The sequence below is a fragment of the Venturia canescens genome, chromosome 8 (genome assembly GCF_019457755.1).
Source record: "Venturia canescens isolate UGA chromosome 8, ASM1945775v1, whole genome shotgun sequence".
In the NCBI taxonomy this organism is placed as follows: Eukaryota; Metazoa; Arthropoda; class Insecta; order Hymenoptera; family Ichneumonidae; genus Venturia; species Venturia canescens.
In genome coordinates, this window is record NC_057428.1 from 19,811,020 (window position 1) to 19,828,853 (window position 17,834).

Sequence of the window (17,834 nt, forward strand, 5' to 3'; positions counted from 1 at the left end):
AGCGAATGAAATTACAAGCCGTTGATTGATCGGGGATCCACCACTGACTGAGCCCGAAATTTTATTCGTCCCTGGCGAAAATATAACAGTTTTTTATGTTAAAAACCGCTTTAGAGAGTACGAAGGGAAATGAAAGAAGTGTTAATAAAAAGACAGAAGGCTATGGCAGGAATGGGCCAAGCCAAGAAGAAACAAAATGCTGAAAAGCAAATGTGAGGTTGCGAGTAAGGTAATATATTTTTATTACTAATAATACAATCGTCTCGAATTTTTTTCCAAACCTTCATCATATACTTCATTGTCATTGGTCATTGTGCACGTTTTTTTATAAACTTCGTGAGAAGCGTTCATTCGTTAGATGGAAAGATAAACGACTTTTTGCGCTCGTTTATCTAAATAACCAATAAGACGAAGTCTTTAAAATTTGATACGCGTGTCAGTCGTTCACTCGTTCAAACTCTGCGTAAATGTCAAGACTTTCTTAAGAAAATCGTTTCGTGCACAAGCTACCTTAACAGAAGCTGTCGAGTGGCTTGTCAAGTGAAAATTTCAATCGACTTTGAGCGCAGAATTTCGTTTCGCTTCGAACGAATCGCGAGGACAATAAAATCCAAGAAGAAAGGAAATGATGTAAAAAAAAACGATTAAAATATCGAAGCGACCCTTGAATTAGGAATCGGTTAACGAGACGCGCGAGAGGGTCGTATAAAACGATATTTTGCACGTGCGTTATCGTGCGCGTATGTGAGGCGAAGATAGAGCGATGGCAAGGCCTGGCGGCAATACATGGGGGCCGCGATAAAGATACGGAGTGACTTATGACCTTATGGTGATCCGTTCGGAGCACCATTTCCTTCCATAAACTCTTTCTCTCCGTTTCGTCTCCCCATCGAAGATCGCACCCGCGGCCGGAGGCTTCCCGAGATATTTCCATCGCGCTCAATTCCGGGCGAATATACCTCGCGGATATCTACGAACGCACGAAAAGGGAAAGAGCACGAAAGAGGGATAAAGAAACTCGCGACTGAATGACAGTCACTGTCATCTCCGTGCTGGCTCCAAATCACCACTTTTAAACTCGCTGCCTTATAAAAGCAATCTCATCCCGAGATACCAACTCTATCTACGCTCCATGCGAAGCCCTCTCGGACCCCGTATGTATTCCCGGAATCGAGAATTTATCTTCATCTAATTAACGCCAGCAATCGCGCGACCGCCGATAAGCCCGAACGTTTATTTAACACGAGAATCGTTAAATTTAATTATCGCAGGATTAATAGAATGTCGCTTCCGAACCTGGAAAATATCAGAGGACTTATCGTCGACCCAGCATTCATTAGGCGCAGCTCATTTTATTGACTTTCGTTAAAATATCCTCGAAGAAGACGAACAAGTTGGTCTCGGAAGATTCCCTCTGTGCCCATCGACGAAAGATCAGGCGAAGATCTTCGTTGCCGATGTCCTCTGGTGTCACCGACGACTAGAAATCCGCTTTGTCGATCGGAGCCACGCTCGGGAAACTTATCACCGGCCGGTACGGTCGCGACAGATTTCTTCTTACCTCCAAGATCGGTATGTCGACAGGCTGCAGATGCAGCCGTGGATTCCAGGACCGAAGTTTTCGTGCTTACCGGATGTGCCTCTTCCCAGTTGCCCGACAAGTTCGCGGAGTCTGTGAACACAATTTTCGCTTTTACCGACCGTAGTTTTCTCTCAGTTGCCCAAAGGCGAGGTTCTTTCGTTGCCGACTGCCGTTTCCGGAAAGTGTACCCAAAAAATTGTGTTCTCATATGCAGAATTGAGCCCTCGAAAAACCAATTTTTTTTTTCTCATTCCCTGACAATTCAACGTAATTTCGATTATTTTCAATTATATTGTAACGATCCTACACGCGATCGAGGAAAAATCCAACACGTAACGGGAGCAGATGACGCTCTCCTGCACTCTCGAAGAACACAGAGTTCGTACCGAGGCATTCTGTCTAATTCAAATGTCGTGCGAGCGAAAAATGTAGCAATCTGCGACAAATGGAACGCGGCCAGACTCGTACAGGGCGTTTCAACACAAATTTTCGTCTGAATAAACTTTTCGTTGCTGATCCATCGAAGGGGAACATTGTTCGATATAAAAACGTGGAAATGTGTCAACTTTTCGAAAATTCTTGAAACTTTTCCAGCTTTTTTTTTCAGTTATCGAGAGCAGACAGGAAACTCTTTTAGAGTGTTTTCTGTTGTTTTACGTCGTCAACGGTGGACCGGAAACTCGTTCTTACTCGGCCGGTGTCAGCCAGGTAAGAATTTGGTGAAAGAGTAAAGGATTTATCTCGAGATTGTACGCTGAACGAGAGCTTACGCGGCGCGGCTGATCGACGGCGGGAGAGCCTGTACACGAACAATCGAGATCGCACACGAGGCCGAAATGAAGCATCGATACGGAGGCGAGGTCAACTGTTAGTACGGGTGACGGATGGAGGGTGGACGTTTCGTAGAACGACGATGCTCTCGGTTGAATGAATAAGGCGAGTGGTGCGCGACGCGAGAAGAGTCTGTAGATTGGTGCGTATGACGCGATCGGTCGACGATGTAGCGGATGCTGTGTACATTGAGTGCTCGCGCGGCGGAGCTCGATCGCGATACGCGGCCGAGCGAGTGAGACGGGAGAGCAATAATTGCTGAAAATATGAGTTATTTTTAAACTTCGAATAAACGCTCTTAATGGAAACGATCATTTTTAGCGAATTCTTCAAATGCCGAAGGAGAGTGAGTGAGCGAATTGGAGCGAGGAAGAGACTCGAAATTCTGTCATCTGAGTTGATTCTTGAAGCGGTTAATTGTTCTAATTAAGGAGATCGCAGCTTCGGAATGAGCCGCTCGCGAGTTTGTATCTGTGTCGGGCGCTTATTCGAGCGCGCTTCTCTTTCCTCTCACTCTCTCTCTCTCTCTCTCTCTTCTTCTCTCCGAGCAAACTCTCGAGAGCGCTATTTTTAAGCCGCCCTCGCTCATTGTCGACGCAGACGCCGACGTAATACGATACCCCGCTGGGCGACGTGTAGCTTCCGCGATAAAAAGAGTGTGAATCTCTGCATCGGAGGGGGCCAGAACACGAATCGTATATGCCGCTCTCCTCCTTCGTCCCTGCAACATTGCTACGAGCACATTTCCACGAAAAATCTTCATCGACGACGCAGGAAAGGAAATCACTGGAGGTACGCCGGAAACCTGGTCATCGGGGAACTAGACTTTCGTGTAAAAAAATTGTACTTTGCAGTCGAATCGATAACCGGAAGTCAGGCTAAAATGTACCGTTGAATTGGAGGACGAAAAAAGGATTTGAGACTATGGGGAGCGCAGTCGCACGAGTCGGTCCAGGCATGTCGAATTCTTAAAGACCGATTCATTAAATCGAATCGAATTGAGGTACACAACGAATCAATTTTAATAAATCGAGTAGCCAGAGATCGTTCGAGAATCGATTCCGTGAATTTCAATGAAAAACCCAAACGAATAATGACAGATTTAAAAAATAGCAGAGAAATTCACGAAAAGACGACGCGGATGTGTATTTCGTAAAATTTATTCCCGAATCATAAGTTTATAAAACACAAAAAAATTGATCTCACAACTGAAAGATTGATTCGGTTAATTAATTAGCGGGAGAGAATCGATCTGAAAAATCGATAATTCTTCGATTAATAATCGATTCTTGGAAAAATCGATCCTCAGATTGGCATCCCCGAGTCGAACATTCGCTTCGAATTTAGAGGTAAATTGTCCTGAAAGTTGTTGCGTAGAATTTATCGGAGCTGTGCTCCGGGCTCCGGGTAACGGCGTAAATTCTCGTGATTTGTCTGTATACAGCAATTGGTAGTGGGTATAAGTTTGGGGGCCGCGGATGGAGGAAGAATGTGCGCGTTTAGTTAAGACGAGCGTTAAACGAGTTTTGTGGAGCCGTACGTGTAAAGCGAGGGGGCCGCGGATGTCGTGTTGGCATCGAAGAAGAGAGCACACACGGAGGATCGCGCGACTGGCTGCGGTGGCCCTCTCGCTCCGCAGCATCTCTTTCTTCTTCCTCGTCGTTTGTTCGTCGTCTCCTCTCGCATCGCAGACGTACACATGCGGTCAGAAGGAAGCCGCGATCGCGCACGAAACGACTAAGTAAGCAAGTGAGCTGCTCTCTGCGGCGAGTAAACGCGAGCGGGGAAGCCTCTTTCGCCGGTAACAGCGCGGAGGAGGATGCCCCGGCTCTCTATACAAGGACCTGGAGGCTCGCAGTGGGAACGGAATGCAGGTACCGCAGTCCGAGTCTCATCTGCTACTTTCTCTCTCTCGGTCTCCTTCCTCGGCTCAGCTTTTCGCGAGCTCAAGCTCGGCGTGAGCTTCTTCCACTTTATCGGCTCTCGTCGAGTGCTTTCCTGTGGACGAGCCTCTCACCGAGGCTCGAGCTGAGTAAACGGCGTTCCCATTCCTCTCTCGAGAGCTTTTTACCTTCTATTTTTGTGCCTCGATCGCGCATCGCTCTTTTTATTTTTCATTGCTCTTTCAATGAGCGATTTTATAAATGAAGAAACTTTTATATTCGACGTTGTCGAAGCGCCCTCTGTTTTTATCATAGTTTCCACAGGCTTCGTCGCTGTCAACAATCGTTGAGAACCTATCCTCCATCGGGGACTGTTTCAAGGTAAACTTATCGATGGCGCCATTACGATATGATAATTTATCGCTAATCTCGATGAATAATGGAGAGATCGATCGTCGCTGTGCACTGTCTCATTGTCAATCTAAGCAGTTTAAATCCCTGGGAATCGTTCAATAATGTAAAAGCCTGACGCGAGACTCGAGCCTCGTCGCGTTCTCCCCGTTCTCGTACCCTCGTTTATACCATTGTTCCTGAATTTTTCATCATTCTCTTGTTCCCTGTTCCAGTACTTCGGTCACCCGTAGTTTTTTCTTTCGCGGCTCTCATCACCCGATGTTTCGCGCGACGAAAAGCCTGCTTTGGAATTAACCCGAAATAAATAACCGCTTCATCGCGGCTCGCGCGAACTTCGGCATCGATTGATCGCGAGCCTTCGACGAAGTTGCAGCGATCACGAAACAATTAAAATGGAACGTCGATCAAGCTCCGTTACGATCTCAATCCATCATCGCACACTCAACGTTTACGTTTGATTTTCACGGGGCGAGCATCACACCGCACGAGACTCCGTCCCGTGCGTAGCTCTTTCCATGCATAAATCACATTTCCGACCAAATAAGGTGAAAAGAAGTGGATGTTTGAGGAACAGGTAAACGCACTTTTTGTGTCGTAAGTATGTGTTGATATCGCGTACCTATAAAGACGTTGCGCATTCCAAGGTGAGTACAAGAAGAGAGTCCGGCGAGGAGGCAGCTCGTGTTGGTGCTATAGTCGCGGTATGTACCGGTGAATCTATACTCGTATAGAGAGAAAGAGAGGCACACACAAGTAGACGTGTATATAAATATATAAATATATATCTATATAAAGCGACGTGCAGCGTCCACAGTCAGCGTGGGACCAGAGCAACTCAAAAAGTCGCACGGGGCGCAGCGGTTCTCAATCGTCTTCAGAGTCGCCGCGCTGCTGTTTCGTGCACGATATCGTTGAATCCGCGGTCGCGCAGGGCTCTACGCGTATCGATGAATAAAGAAGGAAAAGAAGGTAAATTTGCAGGAGAGGAAAAGCTTTTGAGCGGCGCCTCGTGCGGGGCCACCGCTCGTCGATCGCATTGGCGGAGGCTTTCTCGAGGACGCATGCGAGAGATCGCGGATCGCGTGAATGCTGGGAGCCGTGCGGCCAATTGTTGAAAATTCTATGTACGAGAGAGAAACGAGAGCAGATGCAATTCCCTCGTGGAAATGAAGGCGCGTGGCCGCGAGAGAGAAAGAGGAAGCGAAAAGAACCAGTCGGAAGAACCGGAAGTGGGAGCGAGAGCTTAGGCTTCTCTTCCATCCCCGCGTCGCCGCCCCGATCGTCGCACACACTCGCGTCCGTGCACACCTATTCCGCTCGATGTGTATTCCCCGTCTCGCTCACCGCTATTTCTGTTTAGCAATCCTCGTGGCGCGGATATACGAGCGCAGAGACGTGTACGCGCGTTTCAGGACGATGGCGTGTTTCCTAAGAGAGGAAACACGCCGCAGAGTATACACTTCTGCTCAAAAGTGAGCGAGTCCCTCACACGGATCACCCTTTATTCGCGTTTCATTGAAACCGGCGAAAAGTCTCATCAGAAACGAACGAAAGTGACTTTGAAAAAACCCCAAGGAAAAAAGAACGTCAGTTATTTGCATATCGCTCTCCTCTTCAACCGATCCCTCGTCCCTTGCTCGAGCTTCGCTTCACCAGACTCACATAAACGTCAAAAGTTGATCCAACTTTTGAACGCCAGTGTAATCATAAGCATGCGGAGAGAAGAACGCGAAGGCAGAGATTCGGCGGGTCTCGTGCCCGCCGTCAGCGGACATCTGCTCTCCTCCTCAAAGCCCTTCTATTATATCGCGTTTACCTTGGGATCCGGCTAACAGAGACTCGCTTCAATCGACTATTTCTCGCTCGCGTCAAAGGCGACCTCGGACCTCTCGGATCTTCGTCGTCTTTTTCCCTCCGTCTCTCTCGACCGAGTCTACACGCTTTTAATCGTTATGCATGTCGCGAGGAGAAGTTGCCAGCTCGCTGCGGCTAGCAGCTGCTAATGTACCGTACGGAGTTCGCCTCCTTACAGAGATGTACACCTGCCTCTTGCGCCGCGAGTACAATGCGCCGGGAGGAAGCCTCCATCGAGATACTGGATTCGCCACTATCCTCGGACCGTTCCCTGCACTTTCGAGCGCTTTTTATTATTTCACTTTGCCGCGAGCGCCTCGGCGAGGGAGACAAAGCATTGAGACACGTTCACCTACCACGGAGATGACACGCCCGAGAGACCTCCGCGACCATCTTCGCTATTTCTGGACGGGCGTCGACCTACAGACGTGCCCCAGACTACGGGCCGAGATCACTCGACGCTTCGGGCCACGTTTGCGGAGAACGTCCGGCACCGCGAATTTTCGGCGTTTCCTGGTTGATCGTCTTCTTCGAGAAACTTGGCATTACTTCGATACGAAAAGTTCAGCTCGTTTTAGCAGCGTCGTTTCATCGTCGGCCGAAGCCCTCGCGAAAATTGCGATTTTCGCGTTGCGCGATCGAAGCCATTACTCGATGGACTTTCGTCCTCGTACTTCGAAGGAAAATGTGTCATGAAGTTGCCAGAGGAAATGGCCAGCCCGAAGCAACAGTCTGTACGTGACGCAATTGTTAAAATTGTTACGTTGCAGCGCGAGTATAGGCTCGTGAGCGTGAACTCGTGCACGCGGCTCGAGCGGATACGCACGCTCGCTCATACAGGGTGGCCCAAAAGTACGGAAAATTCTCCACCAACTGGCTCCTCCTCCAGTTTCTTTCGACCGGGAACTCGAGACAGAAAGTTCGGCGAATTCGCCCATTTTTCAGCTTTCCAATCCGGACGAGATTCCCAAAAAATGTGGCTTTTGTAACTCGAAGATGGCGAATGCGTCGCGGAACTTGAGCAACGGCAACAGAAACGATGCGATTGAGACTCATTTTTTCTCGGGGAGCTCAAAATTGCCAGACGATTCTCAAGACCTCATTTTTCCTTAACGAGCAGGCTGCCTAATTACAGTTTCTAATGGTTTTAGCAACGAGTGTACTTCGCGTAGGCAAAGGTATCTATGAAAGAATAAAGGAAACGAGCTTCCTTCCTAGTACGATGTCACGCGCTGCGGATTCAGCGCACACGGTGCCCGGAGCACCGGCGAGACTCTCATATAATCCATCCTGCTGTGACGTCAGGTTCGTTCAATCCATTCATTAGTACGAATCGTCGGTGCTGGTTGGCGCGCGGCGATGCCACGCTCCGACCTCTGGACACGTACATCCACGCTCTCCTACCTCCGCATATTCCGCACCGCACCGCAGCTAAACTTCTCAATGAATCCGGCCACGTTTTTCTGCCATCTTGCCGGATATTTCATGCGTTTTTGCGGCCTCGTTAATACGCCGCAAAACCGTATCGTCGCGTCGTTGTTCGCAGTTCCTTCGTTTTTCAAACACTATTTTCGCCACTTTTTTCAGTTGCTCGATCGATGCGAATGAGACCGGAAATTCCATCGGACGCAAGGCACTCGATATTTTTTTGAATTTGCGACCTTTTCCGCTCGTGCCCGACCCCCGATGGGAGTCGAACCGATTTTTTTAACGAAAACGTGAGTTATTCCTGGATATGCGAAAGGACGTTGACAATTCTGTGAGAAAGTCGATGAATTCAATGCGATTAAATCGATACGAAAACGTGGCTTGAAGGCTGTTTCATTAGAATTTCTCTGATTTTCTGCTCGTCGCACCGAGCAGTATTTTCAAGTTTTCAGCGTCCGCATGAAAGAACTTCTACACTGGATGGTTTCTGCGGCGGTAGATGAATTGTCGTTGGTTTCGTATTGAGCGGTCAAGAGTTTAGCAACGAGGAGCGAAATGACGTAAGAACGTTGTCACGCGATAATAATTGTGACGCCTTCATTCAGCAACTGCACACTATCGGAACGCGATACGAGCACACACGTTTCGAGCAGCATTCGCGAAGCGGAGTTGGAAAGAAAAAGCGAATAGCAGCTTCGCCGGGGAGCAGCCCGAGCGAACAAAAAGAAAATATGCAAATATCCGTTTCACTTTTATCGACTAATGTTTTATCATCGCTTCCGTTCCTTTGAAAACGATATAAAAACGCACACATGGACAGAGCGACACACGCGCGCTACGCTCCGCACTCAATTTATGCGTTCTCGACGATCACGTTGAAGCTGCGAAATTTATTTATTCATATATGCGCCTCTATGGATCTCGATCCATACACGCTTCGTGCTCTCTCTCCTCGCGCCCCGTTATTTGCGGATCGACCGAGCGTGTTATTGTTCTTTGTGTCCAATATTACGTATCTTCGCGTCGCGACGACCTGTCTACGCTTATAAAATCCGAAGACGCTTCCGTTTTACCATAATGTCAACCCGCTCAACGCATCTCGTTCGAGTCGTTCAGAGCGAAAAGAAGTTTCAATATTCGAGTCGACAGAAAATTGAAGCGTCGAATCGCAGATTTTTGTCCCACCGAATTCTCGTTTCGACGGTAGCAAAAAAGTGGTAAAATTGTCCATTAAAATTCCATAGTTCCAACGAAGCTCCGACTTGACGGTAGCGAAGCGTCGCGACGCGCGTTGGGAGATGACGTTATACAAAAATGTATTTGCGCAACGGGTCAATTGTGCATGTGCGCGTCCATATACGCAGGTGGCGCTCTGACGTAAGCGGACTCTTCGCCGCGGTGAAAAAGGCCCGGTGACACCGAAAGAGCGATGCGCGAAAAAAAGAGTCGAACACGCGATAAGAGAGGCGCGGGGTCCGCTAATCTTGGCCGGGAATCTAGCCACGTCTTCCAAGACGAGGAAACTTTTCACGCGGCTCGTAAGATAATCGGAATTTTTTCGTGGCGCCGAGATAACGATCGAGTCAGTGCTCCGGTCGGGCGAGCGGCGGCGACGATGGGAAGTCAATGAAAAATCATCGTCGAAATTATTGATCGAGATAATTGATCAACGCTAATTATTGTCGAGTAAAAAACGCTTTGGCGAGCGATAAAGGAGCAAAATAACGAGAAAAAAGGCCCTCGATGCACCCATAAAGTGAAGTAGAAAGCGCGAATTGAGAGTCGCTGAATCACAAACGTGTTTCCCACGCCGCGGTGCTCGTTCCTGCTGATATACATATAGCGACGTGTATCATTCGAGGAGAGAAGCAGACATGTTCTGAGGCGGGGGCTTACATGTCTTGGAGGGACTGGAACACGACGACATGTACTGATAAATCATTCGAAGGGGATCGCGCGCGGTGGTGCTAAACATTTTCGTCATATCCGAGTCCCATAAAGCACGGCGGATAATTAATGCGCGAGGCGACAAATGTCACTCTTTTCAAAGTGGTACAAAGTCGTTCGAGTTTCAGTTTATCTGTGTTCGCGTGCGCTCGAACGGAACGAGAAGCGAACGAACACTGATCGCGATTAATTCGAAATTGATAGTGCGAGGCTTCGCTAAACCGGAGAGAAATCGCGCTGCTTTCGAACGTTCAAAATGCGAAAGGTCGAATAGGACGGACGCGAAAATATGTCCAACGTGAAAAACTTGGATTTCGGAAAAATCGGAAAAACGACGGTCGAGCGAGCCTCGACGACTCCCAGGGCTATTTTTTAACTATAAAATAGCTCGGGCGCGGGGTAAAGAAAGGCGAAAAAGAGAGGGAATTGCGAGAGACACGGTCAAAGTTGAACGAACCCACGCGCCCGGCGAAGCGAGTTCGCTAATTTTTCTTCGTTTTTTTTCTTTTTTAAAGGTCTCGTGTAACGCGTTTTCACTCCCACCGTGCTTGTCTCGCTATCTCCGCTGATGTATCGATGTATATAAAGGTATTCAAATACCGTCTGCAGGCAACTCGAGATTAAACGCTTTTGATTCGTTTTTTTATATTGAAAAGAGGAGAGAAAGAGAGAGAGAGAGAGAAGAAACGAAAAATGGTAAAACCAGCGCTCCGCGATCACGATTCCGCGATAAGAAAGATTAGAAATGTGTTTTGCTGTCTGTGAAAAGTAATAATCTCGCGTATCCACTGATAATAATTTACGAACCGCGAGCAGGGCAGCTCTTTTACAGCGGTGACGTCAGGTGGCCGCATTCCACCATAATTATTTTGCATAATCGAGAGAAAGAGAGAGAGAGAGCCACCGCGGCGATGTACCTCGCTCGTGGAACGATCGCGAGCTCGACACCGTCAAAATTACCGAAATTCTTCCTCGCCCGCCGCTCGTGTGTCGCGAACAACACAAATTCTCGCACACATCCACGCTCCTCTGTCTGCATATATATTATTCAAGAGTCAATAGTTTTACGAGCAGTATCAGTAAAGAAAAGCCGAGCTACGGCGTCTGGTAATACATCAGAGATCGCGAGAGCTCTATACAACATCGTTGTCGCCTCCGTCCGGCTTTTAAACTTTAAAGAGCCGCGAAGCAGAGGTTCGCCCGCGTGTGCGACTCCTTCTCGATGTAGGCTCTCGCCGCAGAGGTTCTCAATCGGGGCAGCAACTTGGGAATTTTCGTTTCGTTGGACTCGCGATCGTATCCGGGGGATTTCGTCGTTGGAATTGTTCGACGATTATTCGTTAAGTTTTTCAGTTATTTCGATCGAGGAATTCGTTTTTTGGTGATTTTTTGTGCATTTGTTTTGTGTGGCTTTTAATGGTTTATACAAAAATGTGAAACGAGCCTCCCTCCAATCGATCCTTTCCTTCGCACTTTTGTCGCGCTCGAATTCTCCTTTTGTTTATTCAGTTTAACGCGAGCTCAGCGATTAAATTCCATCGCTGTACGCGCGTACACGAGAAACGAGTTACGTGAAACACGCGTCGCGAAGAGTCCACCGTACTACGAAGGGGCAACCTCGTTCGAACGACGTTTCGAAGCCAATCTTATAAACGAGATTATTCATTATCGAAAATTGCGAGAGGATTTTTTTATCCCTGTAAGCATTTTTTTACTCTTTCAAAAGCCACGCCATTTTTACGCTCGTTATTTTCTCGAGCTTTTCCTCGCTTCTGCTTTCGGAGCGCAGAAAATCGCAAGCGAGGATTTCGATTCGAAATTTTCGATGGAAATTTGGAACGAAAAAAAAGTTCGCTCCAGCAAGGAATAAAAAATTGAATCTCCGGTTTCAGCTACCAATGAACTTGCACGTTTCCCAGCGAGTCGATTGCATTGAAAGCTTTTATAACGCGTGCTAACGCGAAACGCGCGTTTCAATTTTATTCTTCGTTATAAATTGCAATGCATTTACTCAGAGGCCACGACGAGTGGTGCAACAGACTTTGTAAGTATCACAGAGATCAAGCTTTCACGTAGATGCGAATAATTAACGAAAATAGACGGCGGCCCCTTTCGCGCGAGAACTCTCCGGCTAGCCACGTTGGAACGCGGCCAGTCGTAATACCTCCCACTTCTCTGTGCCACTTGCTATCGTCGTGTTAATTCAAATTAATAGAAAAATCCTTTTTTTTGCAGGCGCAGCTACGAGGGAGAATTCCCTAGTATATTTCCAGCAAAAAAGGGCTTGAAAGTTGCTTTTACTCATAATTACGATTATTTTTATTCGAAACTTGTGTAAAAATTCCCATTTGAAAGTTGAGGCTCATAGAAACTTTAAATTCGCCCCGAAATCGCAGGTTTTCAAGTTCCCCCCAAAGAATTTGTTCCCGGAAAATATTTATCGACCAAAAAAATGGGAAAAAATGCGAGAAAAATATGTTTTCCATTCCCCTAATGAAAATTCCGACGAGGAAGCTTGAAAATGAAAAGAGTTGTGAGGCGATCGGAGAAAATTCGAATCCCATATGGTTGGCCTGGGAAATATAAAAGACTCCGAGTAACCAAGGTCTTCCGAGCGAGTTTGAGGCGACTGTTAAAATGTTCCCATGAGCGAGATCGGATGGAAAAAACACGACGAAATTCATAGAGAATGCTTCGTTTATGTACAAAGTTCTCGGGTTTCGTGTGCGCGCGTGCACGCGGCTCGGTGTTTCTTCGGGTGTGTGTGTGTGTGGTACGTACTCGCTCACGCCTCCCGCATACCACGCGATTTTCGAAAGATAATTATTATCATACCCGTAGGAGAATTGATAAGTAGAAAAAGAACGCGGCAACGGCGCGGTCGGGGGCGAGCTGATAAGCGAGCACACGAGACGAGAGCGTGGCTCGATTTCATTTTCTTCGAACTCCTTGATCGCTCGTGAAAATTCTTAGCCTTTTATAACTCAATACTTCAAATATTTCAATAGCCTCGAGCCACATATTTTTAAAGCGAGGAACGAAAATTCCACGGTAAAAGTAAACAGAAAAAAATGTTTCGAGGGAGAAAGTCAAACTTCAACGTACCTCGATTTCGAACTCTCGGAGCCTCGACGAATTCGTTGTGATCTTCGAGCTCGTAGCCAAATATTATGGAAGGTGCGATCGAAAAACTGAGCGTCCTGTTTTCGAAGGAACTTTCACACTCGCAGGAGTCTACGAACGGGACAAACTCGACGGTACTCGGAGCACGAGCTTCCGAAAGAGTTTGAAAAATGCTGGTTTGAATGAAACTCGCGCGCATAATATAGGAACGGGATCGAAGCAACGAAATTGATGAAACTTTCAGTTCGGCATGTAAGAAATAAAATATTGCGATGGTCACACTCACTTAACTCGATGACGTACGCGCGAATATGCGCTTATAAGTGTATGCGAGAGCCAAATGATCCGGCACGTGTGTGTTTATCGCTCGGCGGAAATGGAGTGAATGGAAACTCGGATTATATCACCGATCTGCCGAATGTATTCAACGCTCACTGTTACGAGGAGAGAACGATTTCGACCGTGGGAAAAAAGGGGAGCGAAAAAGCTCCGAATTAGCAAGTGAATGAACGAGTTTAGAGGATTTTTAATGAATTTATGATTCGAGAGGAAAAAACACTGTCGACGGGTCTTCAGGGCTGGATATCGAACGAACGATCCTCGAGAACATTAGACAAGCTCGAACGAGGCTGGCTGGTGAGCGAGGACTGAATAGACGAGGAGGATCGGCACGAAACTCGCGCGAATCCCTCCCGAGCGGTCGAAAAACCCCTCGCCACGTCCCAAGTACCTTCTCGTCTCGCGACTTCGTGACAGGGAGCTCTGGTGGCTTTGCTGCCGTTCTGTTGTTCCTTGCTTACTCAGCTTTCTGCTCACTGTTCGCTGCTTCTTGCGTGTGGAAAAGAAGAATAAGAATGAGAGAATGCGCGAGAGGAAGAGGAGGAGGAAGGAGGAGGCGAGGAAGGGGAATCCCTGGCGTCGCGGCGCGCTGCCAGCGGGGCCGAGGAGCGCCGCGAATCGAGCTGGAAATTCGAGCTTTTCACCTTTTCCTCCAAGGAATTCGCGCTTCCTTCGATCACGAAGATTCTTCCTTTTATCGTCCGGCGAACTCCTCCGAAGAGAAAACAAACTTTTTGTTTACTCGCCCGAGATTATTGAGGAACGAGGAGCGCGGACCGGAAGTCGGTATTTCGTGGGGCTTTGTTGAAGGAATAAAAACACGTAACGAAGCCTTCGGACGGTCGCATCCTCTCGGTCGGTGTGATTCGACACACCAGTCGAACGGGACTCTTTCGACTCGCGCCTGTGCGATCGTGGCACAGTCTCGAAATATCGTAGACGAATAAAATTGCGGTGACACGCAGACGAGCGCGGGTCGAGTTTTGATATAAATAGAAAACCCCGATGGGCCAGTATTCGAAAGGTTCAAACTCGATGAGAAAATAGCGCTGGAGATCGAAGTTTCGACGTCTCCGCACCGCTGTTCGGTGTGCTCGCCGAATATTATTTTCAGGCATGAAAAATATATTTCGAACTGAATCCTTCGTCGAACCGTCGCGCGCGATTGTCTTCGCTACTTTGCTTTATTACGGCGTCGGGACTGTACACGCGTCGGCTAACATACGCGCAAGTGTCGCAGATAAGCGCGCCGCGTACACTCTTCGCACCTCGCTCCCTCCTCCTGCTGCTCTCTCGCCCTCGTTTATTTCGTTGTGAGATAACTCGGGCGAGAGTTCAAGTGTTGACAAGCTCGTCGAATGCGTCCCAGGAATCCAGCGTCTCGCTATTTCGGAGTTTTTCATTCTCGCTCGAGAGAGAGAGAGAGAGAGAGAGACGAAACAAAAATTCAAAACAAATATTCGTCGACGCGCAGCGAGACTGAAAAGTCGAGATCGATTCGGTGTCTTCGTTGTTACAAATTCACTCGAAAATCATTTGAAAAATTTCCAGAAACTTCCGAATCCGCCTTGAACGAGGCTCCGAATCGATCGATCCGAGTCAAGAGTATTTATACGAAAAAACAACGAAGGCGATATTCGACGATTAAAATAGCTGAAGGAAGGGACGCCAAATGGGGATCGAAGCACCATTTTAATTGAACGATGAATAATGCAGGATGCATCGCCACTATTAGAGGGTTGATGCGAGAGAAAGAGGCAGAGAGGGGAAGGAGCGGGAGAGGAACATGCGAGTTATACTTCCTCGAACGAAGCTTCCTGCCGGTCAAGTGTTGACTAGTAACGACTAATGCGGAAGCTACGGACGAGTATCGTGTCAAGGGACAATACTTGAACGAGCTAGTAACTTCCTTCCTATCTCGACGCTGTGCTCTGGAACGATCGAGCAAGCGAACAAGCCACCGAGGCAAACCCCCAACTCCGTCGTATACCAACATACTCAATAAAATACTACACACGAGCTTCCATTTTTCCTCTCTGCACATGCTCCTCCGTAGCTCCTTTGCGTGTGCGCGCGTGTGTGAAAACACGCGTACACGCTTCTCGCCGACGCATGACCGGTAGTAGTTCATTCATAAAGTGCACCGCGACCGCCGACTCCGTCGCTATCCCTGCCCATCGCGAACATTTTTCTACGCAACGAAGCTTTCCTAATTTTCCAAATTCCGACTCGATCTCCATTTAACCCGATTTCCGTAGTTACGAAACGTCGAAAATCCTCTTTCAGCTCTTCTTCAGCGAGTGCACTGAAATTTGTGAAAAAACCGCTAAAATTGCGGTGACTTTTCTACACTATTCTCAGCTAGCGATCGAGCAACGTGATTTTTCGCTTTATTCGAATTTCTACCGCTCGACACGATCCCCGAAATGCTTGAACGAGCGAGAAAGTCAAATTTTAAGGATTCTCCTGAGGAGACAATGGAAAGTACGCGAGGCGCGGCGATCCTCAAATAATCTTGCTCTTTCCCTAGCCAAGAGGACGGTGACCCTTGAGCTAGCCCTGGGCGGAACTCGTTCGCTTCCGGTGCTGTTCCGCCACGGCTATTTTTGTACGCCTACGTTACATGCATTAACTTACATTTATATACATAGATATATGGACGCGAGGAAAGACTAACTATAGATACAAACTTCAATATTGCCCCCCCCCCCCCCCGCGCCCTCCTCCCACACCGCCCCCTTGCCGCTCTCCTCTCGCCTCATTTGCTCATGACTCGAGAGAGCTGCAAAGTACACTGTGTCCGGTGTAATACTCTCTCTCTCTCTCTGTCTTACGTTCCAAGTATACGATATTACGTCAATTTGTATCTCCGTCAGACTCGACGTAAATACTCCCGGAGATATCTGGACCGTAGGGCGCTGATATTCAACGTTTTTTCGGTGTTTTCGTCACCTTGAAATCATCCGAATCGGCATTGGGGAGGGGGGAATAAAATTCTACGATTTTTTGTGCCGCTTTGACTCTTGAGCGGTTTGGCACTTTTGAGAACATTATTTTTATAGCTTTTCAGACTTATTTCGTTTGAAAATTTATCTTTGTGCAAGGGGTTTAATGGTTTTTGGTATTGGTGAAATTAATATTGAGTTTTTTTTTTTTATTTTACGTGCCACCGAGTCGGTTGAACAAGAATTCGAAGGTGTTTGAGGCTCAGGGTTCGATGAATTGCATGGGCATACTCACGAGGTCGGAGCTTCGACGCACGTGGGCTCGGAAAGTCCGTTTCTCCACTTCCGGTCGACCCTGTTCGACGGATCCGTTTCCGACCGTCGATTCTCGTGTTCCAGAGGACGGGGGGATAAGACTGCGCAAAGGAAAAGCACGGAAAAACACTTGTGCACTGAGTTTGGCGGATAGAGCGGGGCGCGCAGCACTTGGCACGACTGGCGGGGCGTTGGAATGCGGGAAAGTCGAACCGATCCGTGATCCTGATGGACGATTTTGAAGAGCGAAGAGAAGCCGAGCTGGCGGTAATTGTTTTGCCAGATGAAGAGGAACGCGGATCAAGCGAACTGTGAAAAACGCTTTTCCCACGCGGAAAAAAAGCGCCCCTTAAAAAATGACTCTACCACCGAATACCGAATGGACGAGAACTCGAACAAAGTCGTAATTTCATGAAAATGAAGCAAAATTTCATGGATTCGAGCATTGAATTTTGACGTCCAATAAAAACGAGCGTTTTCGACGTTGACGAAATCGCCACGAATACGTATTCTTTCCTCCACTTTTCCCGAAACAAGTCCATCCAAACGGAACGCAATAGTGAAATAATTCGACGGATTATTTTGATGAAGAAGATGAGATGCGAGCGAAGCGATAAAAAAGAGTGACGGAGCGATCGGTTCGAACTGCATCGAATGACTGGTGGCGTTCCGACGTCGTGCAGTCGTCATGGCCCGGTACGGTCGACTTTTCTATACACTCCCTATCGTCTCCTATCCCCCTCTTTTTCTATTGCGTTCCGATTCGTCTATTTCCCCCGTTACTCCCTTGCCACGATTCGTTTCTTTTCTCCTCGTGTATTTTTAATCTTACGCTTTGTGCCTCCCTTTTGCTCGCTTTTTTCGTATTCCATTTTGCATGTTTGATACATTTTTATTCCTGCTTCGAATTGTTTTACGCCTCTCGTGACGAGCGCTGGAATTCATCAGCCTCCTTGTCTATTCAGCTCTCTTTTTCTTCTTTTATTCGTCTCCATTTCTCTCTCTCTCTCTCTCGCAGCTCGACGAGCTTTGGCCTTTGTCCGTTGCATGGCCGGAAAGTCTTTCCCCTTCTCCCTCCCGCCCTCTCTCTCTCTCTCTCGCTCGCTTTATTTCTTTCTCTCTCTCATTCCATCGTCTCGCCGTTGCGCTCTCGGCTCCATTCATGCCACGCTC

At 47.8% G+C, this 17,834-nt stretch overlaps 1 protein-coding gene across 2 annotated transcripts; it reads right to left on the minus strand.

Annotated features, from left to right (window-relative positions):
- Window positions 1-218: 218 nt before the first annotated feature.
- LOC122414451 (uncharacterized) lies at window positions 219-17,294 on the minus strand. Of its 2 annotated transcripts, none has more exons than XR_006261762.1 (2): window positions 16,642-17,294; window positions 219-1,672 (listed from the first exon to the last, which is right to left on the minus strand). XR_006261762.1 is itself a non-coding variant. In XM_043425725.1 (2 exons), exons 1-2 carry the CDS (start codon window positions 13,259-13,261, stop codon window positions 1,353-1,355), a joined length of 537 nt encoding a protein of 178 aa, XP_043281660.1. In that variant the 5' UTR covers window positions 13,262-13,765; the 3' UTR covers window positions 219-1,352. The 2 variants fall into 2 exon arrangements, 1 of the variants encoding a protein (XP_043281660.1); XM_043425725.1 differs by lacking the exon at window positions 16,642-17,294 and adding an exon at window positions 13,045-13,765.
- Window positions 17,295-17,834: the final 540 nt, after the last annotated feature.